The sequence below is a fragment of the Triturus cristatus genome, chromosome 3_2 (assembly GCF_964204655.1).
Source record: "Triturus cristatus chromosome 3_2, aTriCri1.1, whole genome shotgun sequence".
Taxonomy (NCBI): domain Eukaryota; kingdom Metazoa; phylum Chordata; class Amphibia; order Caudata; family Salamandridae; genus Triturus; species Triturus cristatus.
Window position 1 is genome coordinate 737,550,194 of NC_140584.1, and position 16,685 is coordinate 737,566,878.

General features: G+C 42.8%; 1 protein-coding gene across 2 annotated transcripts in view; it reads right to left on the reverse strand.

The window, feature by feature from the left end:
• The window catches only part of NAB1 (NGFI-A binding protein 1), a 136,937-nt gene that overhangs the window by 81,169 nt on the left and 39,083 nt on the right, over positions 1–16,685 (reverse strand). For both annotated transcript variants that reach the window (XM_085648794.1, XM_085648795.1), the window contains one exon: positions 8,765–8,898. In XM_085648794.1, coding sequence (XP_085504920.1) covers positions 8,765–8,898 — 134 coding nt within the window. The remainder of the gene's footprint in view (positions 1–8,764; positions 8,899–16,685) is intronic.

Here is a 16,685-nt window from a genome sequence, read left to right on the forward strand (position 1 = left end):
GGATTTTCAGAGCTGAAGGAAGAGGATCACTAATCAGGATACAGCACAAGGCGCTCTGCTGAAGGAAGAGATGTGTGAATTATTGTCTGTTCAAGGACTCTAGTGGTGGTTAAAATAATCATCCTCCTGGCCACTGCAGTAAAAGCACAGTATGTACGTATGCATGTATATTTATTAAGTGCACATTTACTAGGGCTTCTTGGTGCTAAAGGTATGCTGCAAAAGTAAATGATTAAAGATGTGAACACAACATTTGAACTAACAAATTAAAAAAGTGGGTTTTTAAAAGTTTACAGAATATTGTCAAGGCTGGGGAGAGGCAGAGCTCATTTGGCGAGATTATTTGACTCGCTATCTTCCACCACAGGGAAGACGTTTTAGCTTTGGGGACAGCTAGCAAAAATGGGCCACAACACTCAAGGGGACCTTACTTCTGTATAGATTATGAATTTGGAATCTAAATACTGAACAGAACAGCCATGGACTACTCAATGTAGGATGACCATTGCCTTAAAAATAATTGTTTTCTTGATGGGTAATCAGAGCAGATGTTTAAGGATGGGTGAGAAGTGACCCAGGTGTGGCTTGCAGTGATAAAGCAGACGTAATTTGTACTAGCTGCAAATGCATTATGGCATTTCTTTAGTCAACGAGTATTTCCGTAGTCTGGGTAGAACTGAACCAGAGCTAGCAGTTACTGAACAACACAATAATATCTGTAATGCGATAGGAGGCAGGTTGCTTCATGATTGGGGCTCTCAGTTTTATGGTATTTATTTTTTTAACATTTCCATCTGTGTTTATCCATATTTATTTTTGGGCCATCTTATTGGTATTTAGCCATATTTATTTTGAATTTCAAGATTAAATGTAGATGTAAAATTGTATATTTTTGTGTTTATATAACTCTTTGACGTGCACTCAAACATGGATGCCTCTCACGTTTAAGAAAACTAAGCAGCCACATATAACAAAAGACTACCCTCACAGGTACATATTAGCATCATACTATAAATGTATGTTAACATATGCCTGTATTTAAGGAAATATCATCCTGTATTTTAACCCTCCATTCTGTCTGCCTGCTCAGATGTTGCCTAGAATTCATGAAAGACAGTATGGAGGGTTTCTCACAAGAAGCACCATTTTCAGTACTTTTCTTCTTTTAAAAATAAATACATATAGGACACACATTGTTTTCTGTCTGTATTTATCTGTAAAAATCAGTAAAAACGGAAAACCAAATGCCTTATTCATGATATAAGCAGGACATGGCTCCAGAGGGAATCCAAAGAGTTGTGCACTGGCTATGGCTTGCTGGACTTCCAAGACTGCAGCTTCTATAAAAGAGCATCTAAAGGGTAAAATAGCGTATATGTGTCATCAGGATCCTACGGCAATGATGAGGTTGTTTCTACCTGAAGTAAAGGATCTTTCGCTCACATGTTTCTGATGTTAATAATTTTTTCAATGAAAATATTTGAAAGAGAGCCTCAAAGATGTTGCAAACTTGGAACCTGGGCCTGTTTTGTTCATAGGGATCATCAATAACCTTGAAATGTTCTCTGGTTGTATATGAGGTTTGAATTAATCGTAGTGTATATTATTTTTCTTCAGTACCTCACTTCACTCATCCCAGCTAAATAGAAACTCTCTTCGGCAGATAGCTCTGTACTTCCTTGTGGTCTTCAAACAGGGCTCACAGAGTACGATCAGATTAAAGGGTAGTGGGGCATCATAAAAGTTGATGCCTGTGAACGTCTCCACTTTGCATCCTTTGGTTAGAAAGGCAACACACTATTTTACACTGTGGATCAGAAACTCATTGGACGCTTGTGCTTGATCACTTTCAGGATTCCGGCTCTTCCTAAAGGAGATTAGCACCACATATAAGGTTTTAACACTGAGCTACACACCTTTTTGTTTAATGTACTGCCTGATGCGTTGGAGTTTAAGATCTTCTCTGCCCTTTATTTTTGACATGTCATGGCTATAAGACTATAAATGTGGAGTGCACATTGAGTTATTCTTCCCTATATTGTAAGTCAATTGTTGTACTCATTGTTCACTTTTATTTTTTTACACACTATGGCAGGGGTCCCAAACCGGAGAGCGTATCTTTATACATGTGCTAGCAAAAGGACTGAAACATGAATTAGAAAGCCTTGATAAATCTACTTGCCCACTCGCTATGGTGAGTCAGATTTTATCAGGGTGAGCTAAATGCCCAATCACCTTTTCTGGTGATTTGACAAACAGGTGTTCTGGTCACTCAGAAAGTGATATTACATTAAAGATGCCTTAAATCTTTTTCTCATCTTGTCACATTTATTCTGTTTTCAGAGACATTGGTCAAAAGTCAGTTAACATCTACAATTAACTTTTCTTGTCTGACTGCAAAGTTCAAGCATTATGTAAAGTGAACTGTCTGACAAGCGTGGTAATAAAAAGAGTGAAATGCAAGGCTGTTTGGATGTCATGTTTTATTTGAACACAAAGTTAAATAGCTAAATAGTGAACTGCACAAACATTTCTAAATAAAGTTCGGGACTTATGACAGTCCTTGTTTTATAATTCTGTGTGATGAAAACAAATATTTTATTAGGATGAAAACAAATCAGAACACTTTACTTGGTGATGTGCAATGATAAATATGTTGGCTCAAACCCAATTTCCACAGATTAATGTTTATACATGATATAGCTTTATAAGTGAAGCTGCATGTTATTTGGAACTTATTTGGTCATTTCAATGGAAAGAGTGCTGTTTGTACATGACTGTGCACTACCACCTCATGCTTTCTTAATATATTTATTAAAAGTAAGTTTTTAAAGATGAACTGAGAAACATTCCTGCCCCCACCCTTATGGCAATGCTATTAGTGAACTAAGAGGAAAGTCAGACGTCATGTGTACCCTGTTTGTGAGCTAGATTCCTATTATGGACAGAGAAAACGTTTAGTCTAATAAATCAAACCAAATCGGTTTGTTTTATACAGCAGGAATGTTGAACTTATATATTGGAAGGTGCTCACATCTCATATGTGATAATGAAGAAAAAGGAGGCTCTGCAAAATAATATATTTTCCTAGGATAACAACGAGACCAGTTTATGGGTCAAGCACATTACAGTTAGGTCGAGCAGATTATTCAAGCTACAAGACATGTAGGTCTAGTAACATTTTTATGATTTTTTGAGGCCCGATTAGTATGGTGGGGAACACATTGCACAAAGACAAGGCACATTTGCAATAATCAACAGTATTTTGTGGGGTCATTTACTGACATGTTCTTTGATGCACAATAATTTACAGCGACAGTAATGAATACTTGATTGGATTTAAAGATCCATTTAGTGTAGGTGTGGGTTCTTCAAGGAAAGTTTGACAAATAATAGCATATTCTGAAGTTTAAACTATGTTGTGCCAGAAGAACTGGTTAAAATTCAAGGATTAAAAGAGCACTAAGCAATGGAGATGGTGATTTCGCTGCGTGGATTTTTGTGAAATTAGTAACAAATGGTAGATTTTGAAGCACATTCGGCTAGCGACTTTAGCACCGACATTTTGGGATATACATGTAATTTAATAAGGAGGATTGTGGCATTTCCCCACTACAAGCCATTTTGATAATTAGGCCCACATGCAGTACACTTCGGAATAGGCTGCAGACCTCAACAGCATGCAGCCCCTCACCCGCAAATATGTGGTGTGTGACTCAACCGGGCCCATGCTAGATATCCTTTTCACATACAATCTTTAAACCTCGAACATGACTATATAAGCATATGCATGGTCTGACCCCTCCTTCATCTCCACAAACTATGAAAACCTAATCCATTAGGCAACCACTTGAATTTGAATAATTTTCCTCTAAATTCCCACCAGAGACTTTGGAAAAATAAGAAGTGAAATATTTGAGTCATCTTATCTTGTTGCTTAGACACTCTAGCTCTAGCCAGACCCAGAAAACTGAAGTTGGGTTCCAAATCCACCAACAAGTAGTTTACTAAGGAACTAGAAGAGCTGCATCACATCACCCAAAACCTGGAATGAAAACAGCATAAGTCTCAGACCGAAGAATACTAGCTCCATTGTAAGGTTACGGTAAAGCCATTAAAATAGCTAATCACACCAAATACATTAATTCAAGCAAACAATAGAATTATTTTGTGCCCCACCACGGTTTTCAAAAAAAGCAACTCATGCAGATCTCAGCAACAATGCGAAGAACTAGTAGTGTATTTAAAATCCATAATCTCCGAGTCCATAGCCCAGAAGAGTCCAAACATCCCTTCTCCTCAGCTACAACCAGTCTTCACTCTATTCTCACATCCGAAAGCTACCAAGATCCTACGCCTGAACTTCAAAGCAAAACTATCCAATGTGTCCACCTACCCATGTTTTAACCACATGCTTCAAATAATTCTTCAACCAGCAATTTTAGTAACCCCTCCTCTCCTATTCTCTCCCTCATATTTAGACCTCAGAAACACAACGTCATAACCCCATCCTGAAAGAAAAATACAGTAGATCCACAAATAGTGGCCTATTACAGGTTTACATCCGGCCTCCCCATCCACAGCAACATCATGAAAAGGGAAATGTCAAAAAAATGCAAGGGTATGCAGAATTTAGATATCGCTTACATGACCACAAATCTGATCTCCAAACGAAGGAGTACCACCAAACCTGCACCAGGCAATATTAAGGAAGATCTCCCCTTTTTGGATGAGAAATCCTCTCCAATTCACCTTGAGTGCTCATCGGTCTATGATAAAGATAGCCCCAGAAAGCTTCAGGAAAGACGAACTCTGGACATGACTCTCCAGACCTGCCCTGGAGCCAATCATTCATCAATGAGTGCTGCTAAAGTGTGAGAACCAGTTGATTGAATCAGTCACATACCTGGTATTGTGTGTCATTTTTGAAGGTTCATCCATCTTAGACCTCAAAACCAACTTTCTCTCTTGTAAGATCTTCTTGAACAGTACAAGGTGCACATCCAAATCAATGCACATAATACACAAATGCACTTCCACTTTGGAAACTGACAAATCTAAGAGCTAGCTCTGTATTCCTGGATCGCATATTCCTCCCGATGAAGAAGCTTCTTTGCATGTAAGACTAACATTGTAATGTCGAATGTACCACAGTTTACCTGGCCAAAAACACTCAGAACACCTCCAACCCCATAAAAACGAAAGCACTTCGGCATTCTTGGTGGCATAAGCATTACCTTTACTCACTACCCAAGTCAACATTCTGGCAACGGGCATGAATATGCAGCTTTCTCATCACCAGAAACATTTCCCACTCTTTTGCACAGACCACAAAACCGGGCTCATGAATTCTACTGTGCTGTCATGCCAAGATAACTTTAACATAATCGTTTCTGGTCTCCCCAAGAAGATCCTTGTCAAGCTCTAAAAGCTGCAGAAACAAGTAGACAGACTGCACCTACGTTCTGTTAGCCAGAACACATCCATCTAGTCTTTTCGCTGACGCCAGAAAACGGCAAGGATTAAATTCATGGTATTGTGCACTGCCCCAAAGTAAACAGGGAGAACAGCCCAGCATACCTGCTTAAAATGACACCTCACTTCCAACCAAAGCGCTTCACTCAAGATCTGCAGACCAGATTAATAGGCCATCCATCCAGAGGTTCTGAGCAAGGGAGAAATATTAGTATCTGTTGGAAAGTGGTTTTTTGATAGGGGCAAATGTAGGTGTGCCATTGGCAATAAGGCCACTAACACGATAGTATTCAGCATAGGACTTCGAAAATGATTCCTATGCTCAACCCTTGGAAACGTGGCTGTGAGCAGACAGGCTTTACTTCAATGACAGGTATGTAAAGCATTTAAAAACACAATTTCAGTAAATAATTAAGACACAACACATAATAAAAATCCAACACTAATTTATAAAAAATAGGAAATGTTTTTATCCTTAAAATGACACCAAAACGACAAAGATCCAATGTAGGGAACCGGAGATATGAATTTTCAAAGATTTAATAAAATATAGCACTTGGAAGATTATAGCACCATATTGTGATACCTGCTCGCGATAGACCGAGGTAAAGTCAAAGTTTCAGGCCGACCGCGATGGAGCCCCGAGTGGCTTACAGCTTGCGGCAGGTCCCGGTCTCAGTTTCTACCTTCACACTTGGAAACTTTTCTGGAGCTTTTTCTCGCGAGGCCCCTCGAAGCTCCCAGCCAGTCCGTATCCGGTGAGGGTTCGCCGGCTTGACTTGTGGCGAGGTCTCAGTCAACTTCCCTGGAGCAGATTTAGAAAATATTTCAAGATTGCGTCAGCAGGACAACCCAGGAATCCAGGCCGACACACGATGGAAGGCAGGCGGCTTGGCTCTCGCGGTTGCTCCCGGTCACCTTTTCTACGAGCGGACTTAGAAACTTTTCTGGAGCTTTTTCTCGCGGGGTCTCTCGATGCTCCTCATGTAGCCAGATCCAGTGAGGGTTCGTCGGCTTCAGATTTCTCTAAGTCCCGGTCAATCTCTGGAAGTTGAAGCTATGGAGCTTTTAGCGGGACGAACCTGGTTGGCATGGCCGGCTCGCGGTTGAAGGCAGGCGGCCAGGCTGGCCAGGTTGAGTCGGTCCCTCTATGGAGCTTTTTTTCAAAGTTGCTCCAAAGTTCTCCAAACTTCCTGAACTTCTTCCTGAAGTTCCTCAAGGGGTCCCAAAGTGTCTCAAACTTACTCCAAGGGTCTGGAAGCTCCAAGATGGTCCTTGAAAGTTGAGGACGTCAGTTCCCACAATCCACTGGTACAAAACCCTTACAAATCCACTGATGGTTCTCCAAGGTGTAGATTTAGTTGGTGATGTTCCAGTTGAGCTCTTTTAACCTCTAGCTTTCAGGGAGTCCACTATTTAGTTCTTTTTCAGCAAAATAATCCACAGGGCTGTAGTTTCAGATGGTGCAGTTTTCAGAGGTCAAACCTTAGAAATCTTTGCACAGCAAAACTTCTCAGCAGGACACTTCTTGCTTCAGTAAGTTTTAAGCAGCAGATCTGCAGGGCTCTGTCCCTCAAAGATACTTATTCCAAGTTCTCTGGGTCATGCAGGAGGTCATTTCTGACCAATGGGAGCAGGGTAACTCCTCAAAGTTATGACCACATCCTGTAGAGTGTGACATTATTTTGTCCCAGAGTGCATCAAATCTTCCAAATCCATAATGGCCGATTTTCCAGCAAGGAGGTAAGAGCTGGCTAAACACACACCCTAGGATGGCTTATTTCCATAGACTCTCCCCCTACCATATGCACATACTTTCCCTAATCCTTGGTCTGGTGGGGGTCAAAAGTGTAAAGTAGAAACTGACACTGTGGCCATCCCTCTGCCTTTGAAGAACATGGTTTACGACTCCTCCCCCTGGCCTGGCATTCCTATGGAACAGCACACTGCCCTCCCAGCAGAGCTGGTTAACCCCAGGGGCTCTTTATCACATCTTAAAGGCAGCCTGGCTAATCCACTTAACTCTGACCAATCAGGGCAGACTACTGGAAGGCTGAATTTGGACTTACAAATAAGAAAGTCTTACAATTTCTTGTATGTACACTTTAGGAGAAATTCAACTATATGCTATTGTTGGATTTATTAGTACCATTCTGGGAAGTCTTTGAATGGCATTTCTATCCCTCTCCTATCCATAGTTATTAATCAATAACTTCCTACCATGTTAACCTATGTAACTGGGGATTTGCAATGGTAAAAATGACTTGGGCATTTTTCCAGCACCAGGACTTACAAAAACATATTTTATAAGTACTTGCCTTATATCTACAGGAACCCCAACCCATGTGCAACTAGGGGAGCCTTTAGGGGTTCTGAATCTGTAGAAATATTGCAGATTCTCCCTCTACAGTGCTTCTAGCATCAAAGTCGAATTTGAGCAGCACATTACCACAATGTGGGGAGTGAAATGTGAAATTTCACTTTATCCAGGCATATAAAACTAATTTTATAAGGGTGTACCTTATAAATATCTGACCCCCACCCCTGGGATACCTAGGGGAGACCCTGGGGGTCCCTAATATGCCAAAACCTTGTAGGTTATCCATTTTAAGTGCCCCAAACACCAAAGTCGAGTTTGGGCACAATTTACTTTTTGAAAGCAGTTCTGGCACCCAGTGCTGCTTTGAAACTGGCCTCAGGCTTCAGCAGTGCATACATGCAAGTGCAAAAAGAGCTGCCGGCCTTTAAACTGCCATGCCCCAGGGTACTAGGCACTTCTAGGTAGCTTAAATCCCCCTGCCCTATTATATACTAGGGGCTTATAGGGTAGGTCATGCCAATCACAGGGGTACCCCACCATACCATTGTGTACCCTTGTGTATGTAGGTGTTTTAACTGTATTCTAATCTGTTTTTTCCAGCATAGCACTGGCCCTTGGCCTGGTTAGGCAGAGCCCAGAGTCAGTCAGTCAGTTACCACCAGCATCAGTCAGCAGAACGTTGGGGGGGGGTGCCCAGGGCACAGGATGACTTTGTAACAGTATCTATGGACTGAAAAATACCTAAAACGCTGCTAGGGTTGACTAAATTTGAACCATAATGTGGCACAATGATTAGAATATAATTTACCATACACAGTTTAGCAAATATTCGGTGTCACATCAGCTTGCAGCTAGAAGACAGCAAAGATCACTTAACTGTTAACGAAAAACATTATTGATGTATCTAGAAATACAACAACAGACATGCTGGGAAGAGAACATTGATTTGTTTCCTTCAAATTAGCTTACTTGGTAGCCCTGTATGTGTACTTGTAGGTGACATCGCGTGAGATCTGCCGCGCTAGTGCGAAAAGCTCATCTCTTCTCGTCAGCAGCGCATTGTCTTTCACACACAGCTGAGCTGCTGCCTCATTAACCGTTAACTGAAAGTTAAACAAAAACATACCTTACTGGTTTCTCACGGACGACACTGGTTTTGCACTCAATAAGCCAATTCTGGATTTTTCAACACTTAATTAAAAAGAAAACTAGTGCTTACCTTTGTTAATAGCCTTCCTGGTTGTATCATCTCTCTAAAGAACCAATTTGGTAGTTCAGCCAGTGGCTGTTTGAACTCTGAGCCCTTCAGAACTGCCTCAATATTCAATTCAGTGAAGGCTGTAATACAAAATGAAAAAACCAAAGGAAACGATGGACGGAGTGTTGAACATTGCGAGCACTCACCCCCAGTAAACTGATCTGGGTTTAATCCATCACCGTTCTTTAGCCCACTCTGCCACCCCAGTTCAGACATGGCCATATGCAAATCAGTCTGACCCTGTGCCTCATGAGAACAATCCAGCCCGAACTGCCAAGCCATGTCCTCCCTGGACTGGAAACAAGCTTCCAAGGACCGGTTTCTGGAATTTCAGACATCCTCAGCCAGTCTTGCTTAAATCCAGTGGCAAAGTGAGCAAGGGACTCACGTCTGAGCATACCCTGCCCACTTTGCCACTGGATTCAAGCAAGCCGGGCTGAAGACGGCTTACATGCCAGAAACCGGTCCTAGGAAGCTTGTTTCTGGTCCAGGGAAGACATGGCTTGGCAGTTCGGGCTGGACTGTTCCCATGAGGCACAGGGTCAGACTGATTTGCATATGGCCATGTCTGAACTGGGGTGGCAGAGTGGGCTAAAGAACGGTGATGGATTAAACCCAGATCAGTTGACTGGGGGTGAGTGCTTGCAATGTTCAACACTCCGTCCATCACTTCCTTTGGTTTTTGCTTTGTTCGCCATAAGTTGGCAGGGTATGCTCAGACGTGAGTCCCTTGCTCACTTTGCCACTGGATTCAAGCAAGCCTGTCTGAAGACGGCTGAACTGCCAGAAACCGGTCCTAGGAAGCTTGTTTCCGGTCCAGGGAAGACATGGCTTGGCAGTTCGGGCTGGACTGTTCCCATGAGGCACAGGGTCAGACTGATTTGCATATGGCCATGTCTGAACTGGGGTGGCAGAGTGGGCTAAAGAACGGTGATGGATTAAACTCAGATCAGTTGACTGGGGGTGAGTGCTTGCAATGTTCAACACTCTGTCCATCATTTCCTTTGGTTTTTGCTGTAATACAAAATGTACAGCCTCTGGAGAGATAGCAGGAATACAGTTTCCTTCCCTACCTGTTTATCCACTGTTGTCATCCCAGGCCCATAAGTTTACTGCTCTTTTCAGATATAGCCAGGACAGTAGGGGGTGTAGGATCCACCCAAACTGTGAGAACAGATGCCTACTCTGGGGCAACACATGCTCTACAAGACAGAGATACCATGACGTCACACGATCTAGTTCAGGTCGTGCGCTGCAAACTACATTGCTAACTAAAATGAGACTCATAGTGGTCCTGAACTCTTCAATTTGCCCCAAAAAAAGACACAAATTGCTGTACAAAGACATCAGGAACCATGAATTCCAGCTGATAATCAATGTGAATCCAAAGAATGATTGTGCATACAACACCTAAAGATAGAGCAAACAGGATTTTGTCGTCCTGCTGGTGGCAATGTGCTCCAGCAGTGGAGACTCCAAGCACAAGAAGATTACACCCATCCCCTCTGGATGCTTTCAATCTGGTCTACGTTGTCTTGATTCGAAAACCACTGAAGTGCCAGTCAGACAGCCACCCCATGAGAATTTCCACTGCGATATCAGGGTTCACAGCAGTGAGTGCACCCCACCTTTGGCCTGTGGCATGATGAAGATGAACACATTTATGAAACCAGGGATGTGGAATTCCTATAGCCCAACGCCCGGGACATATTGTTTGGAGTCAAGGGCAACAAGTTTTCATGTGCATTTTGTCCTTGGGACAATTAGAACCAACCCCCTGCAGCACAAACCCTTTGGCTGCCAGTTTACAGTACCACATTATGGATAAGGGAAGGGCATTGTCTGCAGTTAAGCTAATATTTGTGTACATGTGTTAATGCTGTTCATACTTGTATTTATGGTTCATTAATTAAAAGCCTTTATTATTAGGGTGCGTGCTCTAAGTAAATGTTGTAAGCTCTGACTGCATTACTGACTGGTTCCAGCATAAAAAGGTGTGTGCACGTTTTCAATGTTTAGCAATATGAGGCTATGTATAATGCTCCCAGAATGCTATCTGATTTGATGCAAATATTTGCAGAACCTTGAAAGCAACATTGTTGATTCTTTGCTTTCAAAATAAAACATTCATTAAAAAAATGCAAAAACATTTCGCTAAACTACTGTAATGTTTTAGGTACCATTTCTCTGCAGCATCATTTAGTAAAATGTGTTGATGTATGCTAGTATTTCCCTAAAATATTCATAATGTAAAATCAGTGTAACAAGTTTTTTAAAAGATTATGGGAAACATAAATATAGTAAAGCCAGTAGATCTGAAATTAATGGTCAGCCTTTAGGTTTTGTCAATGCGTGACTTGTTTTGGCATGGCTTTTGTAAAACCTTATTGGGGTGGGAGCTGCCAGGCCCACACATTATAACAAACATTGGCAAAAGCAAAGATAGTTTCTGGACTCAAAAAGCACATATTGACGCAGTAGTTCCCGGCACTGAATAAAATGACTGTGTCGATATGCTCCTTGTAAAAGAACAGAACCTGTCACTCACAATGAAGCTAGCCAAAAGACAGAAAGAGAAAGAATTTTAATAAACACAAAAGGTCATGGTTAACACCAGACCTAAATAAATTCTCAAAAGTGCACCCATGTCCTTGCATTAAGTGCAGATATATGGCTTTCGTGAACAAGACTTTACAGAAGTAGGCCAATAAATAGTTCTCCTAGAAAATATTTGTGAACTGCTTTTTAGCATGAGCAAATATGCAGGTGTAGATTTTCTCGTGAAAATCGGAGCGTTTGCAAGTTCACGTTCCCTCCAACCCCTTTTTTCCCCAATCTTGGAAGAAGTTTTATGTCTGCTATTGTCGGGAGTAAATTTTCAACCTTTCTCAGTATGGGAAAAGATTAGAGAAGAGTTGGTGAGAACCCTTAAAACATGCAAGTTCGAAGGTTTGCACTGACTCCAAAGGGCATTCCATTCCTGGAACTATTGCTTACCATTACTTTCAGCCCCAGTATGTAGATCTGCGGAAACCTCACAACATAAGGGAATTGCTAGTATTCAAACCCTACTTTGGAAGGAGCCCTTGCATAATCATGGAGGCTATTTCAGAGCTCCTATATAATGAGATTGCTGCCATAATTTGTCGCCACATTACATGGCACAAAATGGATAAGTAGATTTTGTTACTGGACAAGTAGATTTATGAAGCAACCTGCCCCATGGACAAGTGATATTTTATTAAATTCCACACCCCTGTGAAACTCCGAGTCATCAAGAAAGAAATAGATAGTCGGTAGAGATCTAGTGTGAAAATGTAACACTCCCTTAAAGTCCCGACCCACTCACTATCAAGGTGAATGCTTTCAGCAAGGGCAAGAAAATCATCATCTCCCAGCATGTGTCCGAATCGCACTCCATTAAGCTGAATCCAAAGAAGTGAACAAAGTAGGACCGACTGAAGTTAGATGCCAATCCTTCTCTAGTACTACGAGCACAATCTCAACCAGAATCCCCACCTTAAATCTTACCTATTGCTAAATGTTTTTGAGCAGGATGATGTGTTGGATGGGCCATTCAGGACAGCAGAAATGTTGAGGGTACTTTAAAGTCCTTCGTCCCAATAAAAGGTATTTCTGTATGGTTACCTTCAGGTAAAACGCTGCCACTTTGTACTAAAAATGGTGTCTTGTTAGGAGGGTGGAGTGAAGAGGAGGAGTGATTGGAGAACAAATACTAAGTAATTGAAGCAACCACCCCATCAAAAATCACCGCAACCTACTCAGGCAAGCATCCCTGGATCCAGCCTCCAGGTGAGTGAGAATGAAAGGAATCCTTTTCAAATAACTTTTGAATCTGTTGTACAGAATACATTGCAGTCTTATATGCGATGCAAAATCTGGGGCACGTGTTATCACTTGGTATTTATGTAATTATTTATTTATTTATAAATTTCACAGTCATGCACAGTCCTTCATGACACTCAGAAGCCTCAAACCAAGATTGGAGGGGGATGGTAAGAAAAATAGACTCAAGAACAAATATACGGAAAAAGAGTATCTTAAAAGCCTTCCTAAATGAGTGGTAAGTGGTCACTTTCCTAAGGACAAGAGAAAGGTGTTTCAGCACTTAGAGACAAGGTGGTCTAAGGAAAGTTCTCCAAACTATGCAAGTTAGTACTTGGGACCTGAAGAAGCAAAACGGAGCAAAGATGCTCAGTGCATGTATCCTTGTAATCATGGAATGTCTCAGAGGAAGTCCTTAGTACATCATATGCACAAGGCAAATAATATTGACCGGGACCATCTGCTTTACTGGGAGCCAGACAGGTTTCTTTCTTGTAGCAAGCACATGGTCAAACTTCTCAGAGCTCCGGCAGCCTCAACTGTAAAGTTCTTAATACACTCAATTGGTAGACTTACAGACCACTGCAGTAATTTAGGTGAAGCTAAAACACACAGATGACACTGGATATGCAACTTACTTTTTGGGGAGGGCTGTAGACTTGCTCGTCAACAGGATTTGTTTGGCACTAAAGGCTGCTCGGTATCATTGCTGTTTAGTTTGAGAAAGTCGTCAATCATCCAGGATTCGATATTTACTAAAGAATCACTAAGATTGGTTAATGATTTAGAGGAATTCATTTTTTTGTTTTTGTTATTCCTCATATACCAAAATGGGCATTCCTGATGGAAGGCCTCAACCCCTCTCCACCGATCGACCTATTCCAGCCCTGATATTCAAGACCGGTGCAGAGAGGGAGAAGCTCAAACCCTCAAGCAACCACTGCATTCAGCGTCCACTCCATTTCACGCTGCCAGATAACCCGGCGTTAATTTTGAAGGGACCAAACGAGCAGTGCCCAGGTGAAATCATTGGAATATTCTTTACCTATTTCGCCATGCAACCAGTGCTGCCCAGACTTTTCCATAACTCTTGCTGTCACATGCCATATCAGATTCACTAGTATAAATTATATATTTCAAGCACTCTATGAAAGGGGGAGCGTTTATGTTTTTCCAAGCTCTACATATCTCTCGTCTCGCCAAGATAAATCACATAAAAAATAAATTTGGATGCCTGATCATTAAGATGATAGTCTGTATGCAATCCAAAAAAAATCATTCCTGGAGTAACTTCTATTGGTTTATGTAGTACATCAGCTAAAAAAAAACGTATACACAGAGCAAGTAGGCAAAAGGGAAAGAAAGGGAGAGTTAGACTCAGGCAAGCAGGTGTCTAGAAAGAGGGCCTCTGTTGGGTGTCCACAAGAACAGTCAAGTAGTAACTTGTTCCCGATGAAGGAGCAGCTCGTTATGATCGATGTCCATTTAGCAAGAGAAAGTTTGTTTTCTTTTATTTTTCTTCCTGGCACTGGGGTCTTCAGTTTATCAAGAATATGCTGTGCTATTGGGGGTCAAACTCTTTTTTGAGGTTGATAGAGCGGTTTGCTGGCATAAAATACTTCAGATTGAAGACACTATATGTTCAAAGTAAATTGAGCGCCACAGAAACGTTCCAGTGTTTCTGGTGGTGTGAAATCGACACTCCATAGCGACGTGCAAGAAAACTGAGGTAGCTTGATGTGCTTATGCACAAAAGAACATTCATTCAAGAATGTGAGCTAAGTCTACACACACTCGCACGCACAAACACACACACTAAATAAATACTAGTTATTTAAAGAGCCCTGTTTCCACATAGGAAAACTGTGTGTACCTAAGATTGTCATCCTGTACATGTATTTTGTCATTGCAGACTTCAGGACACAGCTCCCGTGAATGCGGTGATGAAAGCAGTCCAGCACTTTGTAACTCACATATATATAAGTTTAATGAAGAGACCAAAAGTGATGGAACGCACGCTAAACAATGAACAAGCATTTAAAATTAAATTGGTCTCGCCTTTCATTAAGTTAAAGCCATTTGCTTTGCTATACAATACCATTAGCAAAGCAAATGGCTTTAACTTAATCAAAGGCGAGACCTACTGCATTTTCAATGCTTGTGTTTTACTGCTGTGCACGGGGTTGAGGGACCAACCCATTTGCCAAGCATGCACCTGGACCGGTGACATCTCTGCCATTCGGTTGCAAGGTGTATCAGGTGCAGTGGCACCGGGTCCCAGAGCACCGACGGCCAACTGAACCCTGATTATTGCCAGAGGGTCCACTTCCTTTCTTACACAAGGCTACGCCCAACTGCCCATCCCACTGCTGTCCGCTCTCCTGGTTGCTGTCCTGTGGGGGTAGATATTGTGCCTATTGCGGTCTCTGCTGTACACAAAGTGTGGGTTTTGTCGATGCGTGGTATGTTACAGCCTTCGGCCGTCCCAGCTCGCTTAGTGCTGTTGGTGAACATCCCGAGTGCTGGAGGTCACCCTCTCGACAGTGGGTCTGTTCATGTAGCAGATGGAGCAACCCCTTGAAGGTCGCGCTGAAGAACTCCCCCCTCCCTGCTCAGAGGAGAGTTCACCTTGAAGAGGAACCCACTCCGGTCCAAGGACTGCTGCACTCACTCAGCACATATGCGGGGACCGGAAATATGCCGCAGGGGTGTAATGTGAGCCGGGCTCGCGCTCTTCCCTGGAATCCTGCTGAGTAAACCCCGTCCAATGTGACCCCCGTGCTGGCAGCGGTACGTCCCCAGGTGCGCTCTCCCGGCGCACCCTGTGATAAGAGTCCTTGTGTTCTCGCCTGCACAGACACGTCAGGAATAAGCCCGGAATAACTTCCATGTGCAGCGAGGGAGAGTCGGATAGGACAGCATCTCAAACTCAAACTCAATGGCTTTGAGGCGCTGGGAAATAGAATATAGGAGAATGTGGGGCTCCGGACAGGCCTTTGCTTTCAATGCTGGCTGAGCTGGGGCAAAGTCACTTAAACATCAAGTGAAGTGTGGCGTGACTGACCACTGAGAGAATCTGTCCTGATGCGTGACTGACTCTGTCCTGACGTGTGACTGACTCTGTCCCAACCCTGCTGACCACTGAGAGAAGCTGCACTGTCCTGACGCGTGACTGGCTCTGTACCAACCCTGCTGATCACTGAGAGGAGCTGCCTTGTCCTGATTCATGACTGGCTCTGTCCCAACCCTGCTGACCCCTGAGAAGAGCTGCACTGTCCTGACACGTGACTGGCTCTGTCCAGATCTGTGTGTATTCCAGGGGGACCGGGCTTGTAGAAGCGTCTCTGTTCCAGTGATTCTGCCCAAGTGAACTCTTCCTTATCCTGTAACTGACTCTCCCCAGCCCCACCGGCTCTTGAGGGGTTCGGGGTCCTTGGGAGGGGCCCATGTGGACCTGTGTGTCTGTCAGCAGCGTCAGGAGAGTGTGTCGAGTCCATGTGGCTTCTCAGTGCTGTGCGCCTTGGTGGTGAAACACGTGGCCCAAAAGCGGATCATCCGCGAGTGATCCTGGTCTGGAGGACGCACAGAGAATCAAGGTGATTTCATGGACATAAATAAACACAAATGTATGAACTATATCTTAAGTCACGACTGGCGCGTGTGCTTTATTGTGAAATAGAGAGAGGCCGGTCAGATACAGCCGGTGATTGTGGTGTGTTCAGAGGGGTGACTGTGAAAGGGACAGGAGACAGGTAGAAGAGCTCGGAGGGGAGAGCAGAAAGAGGG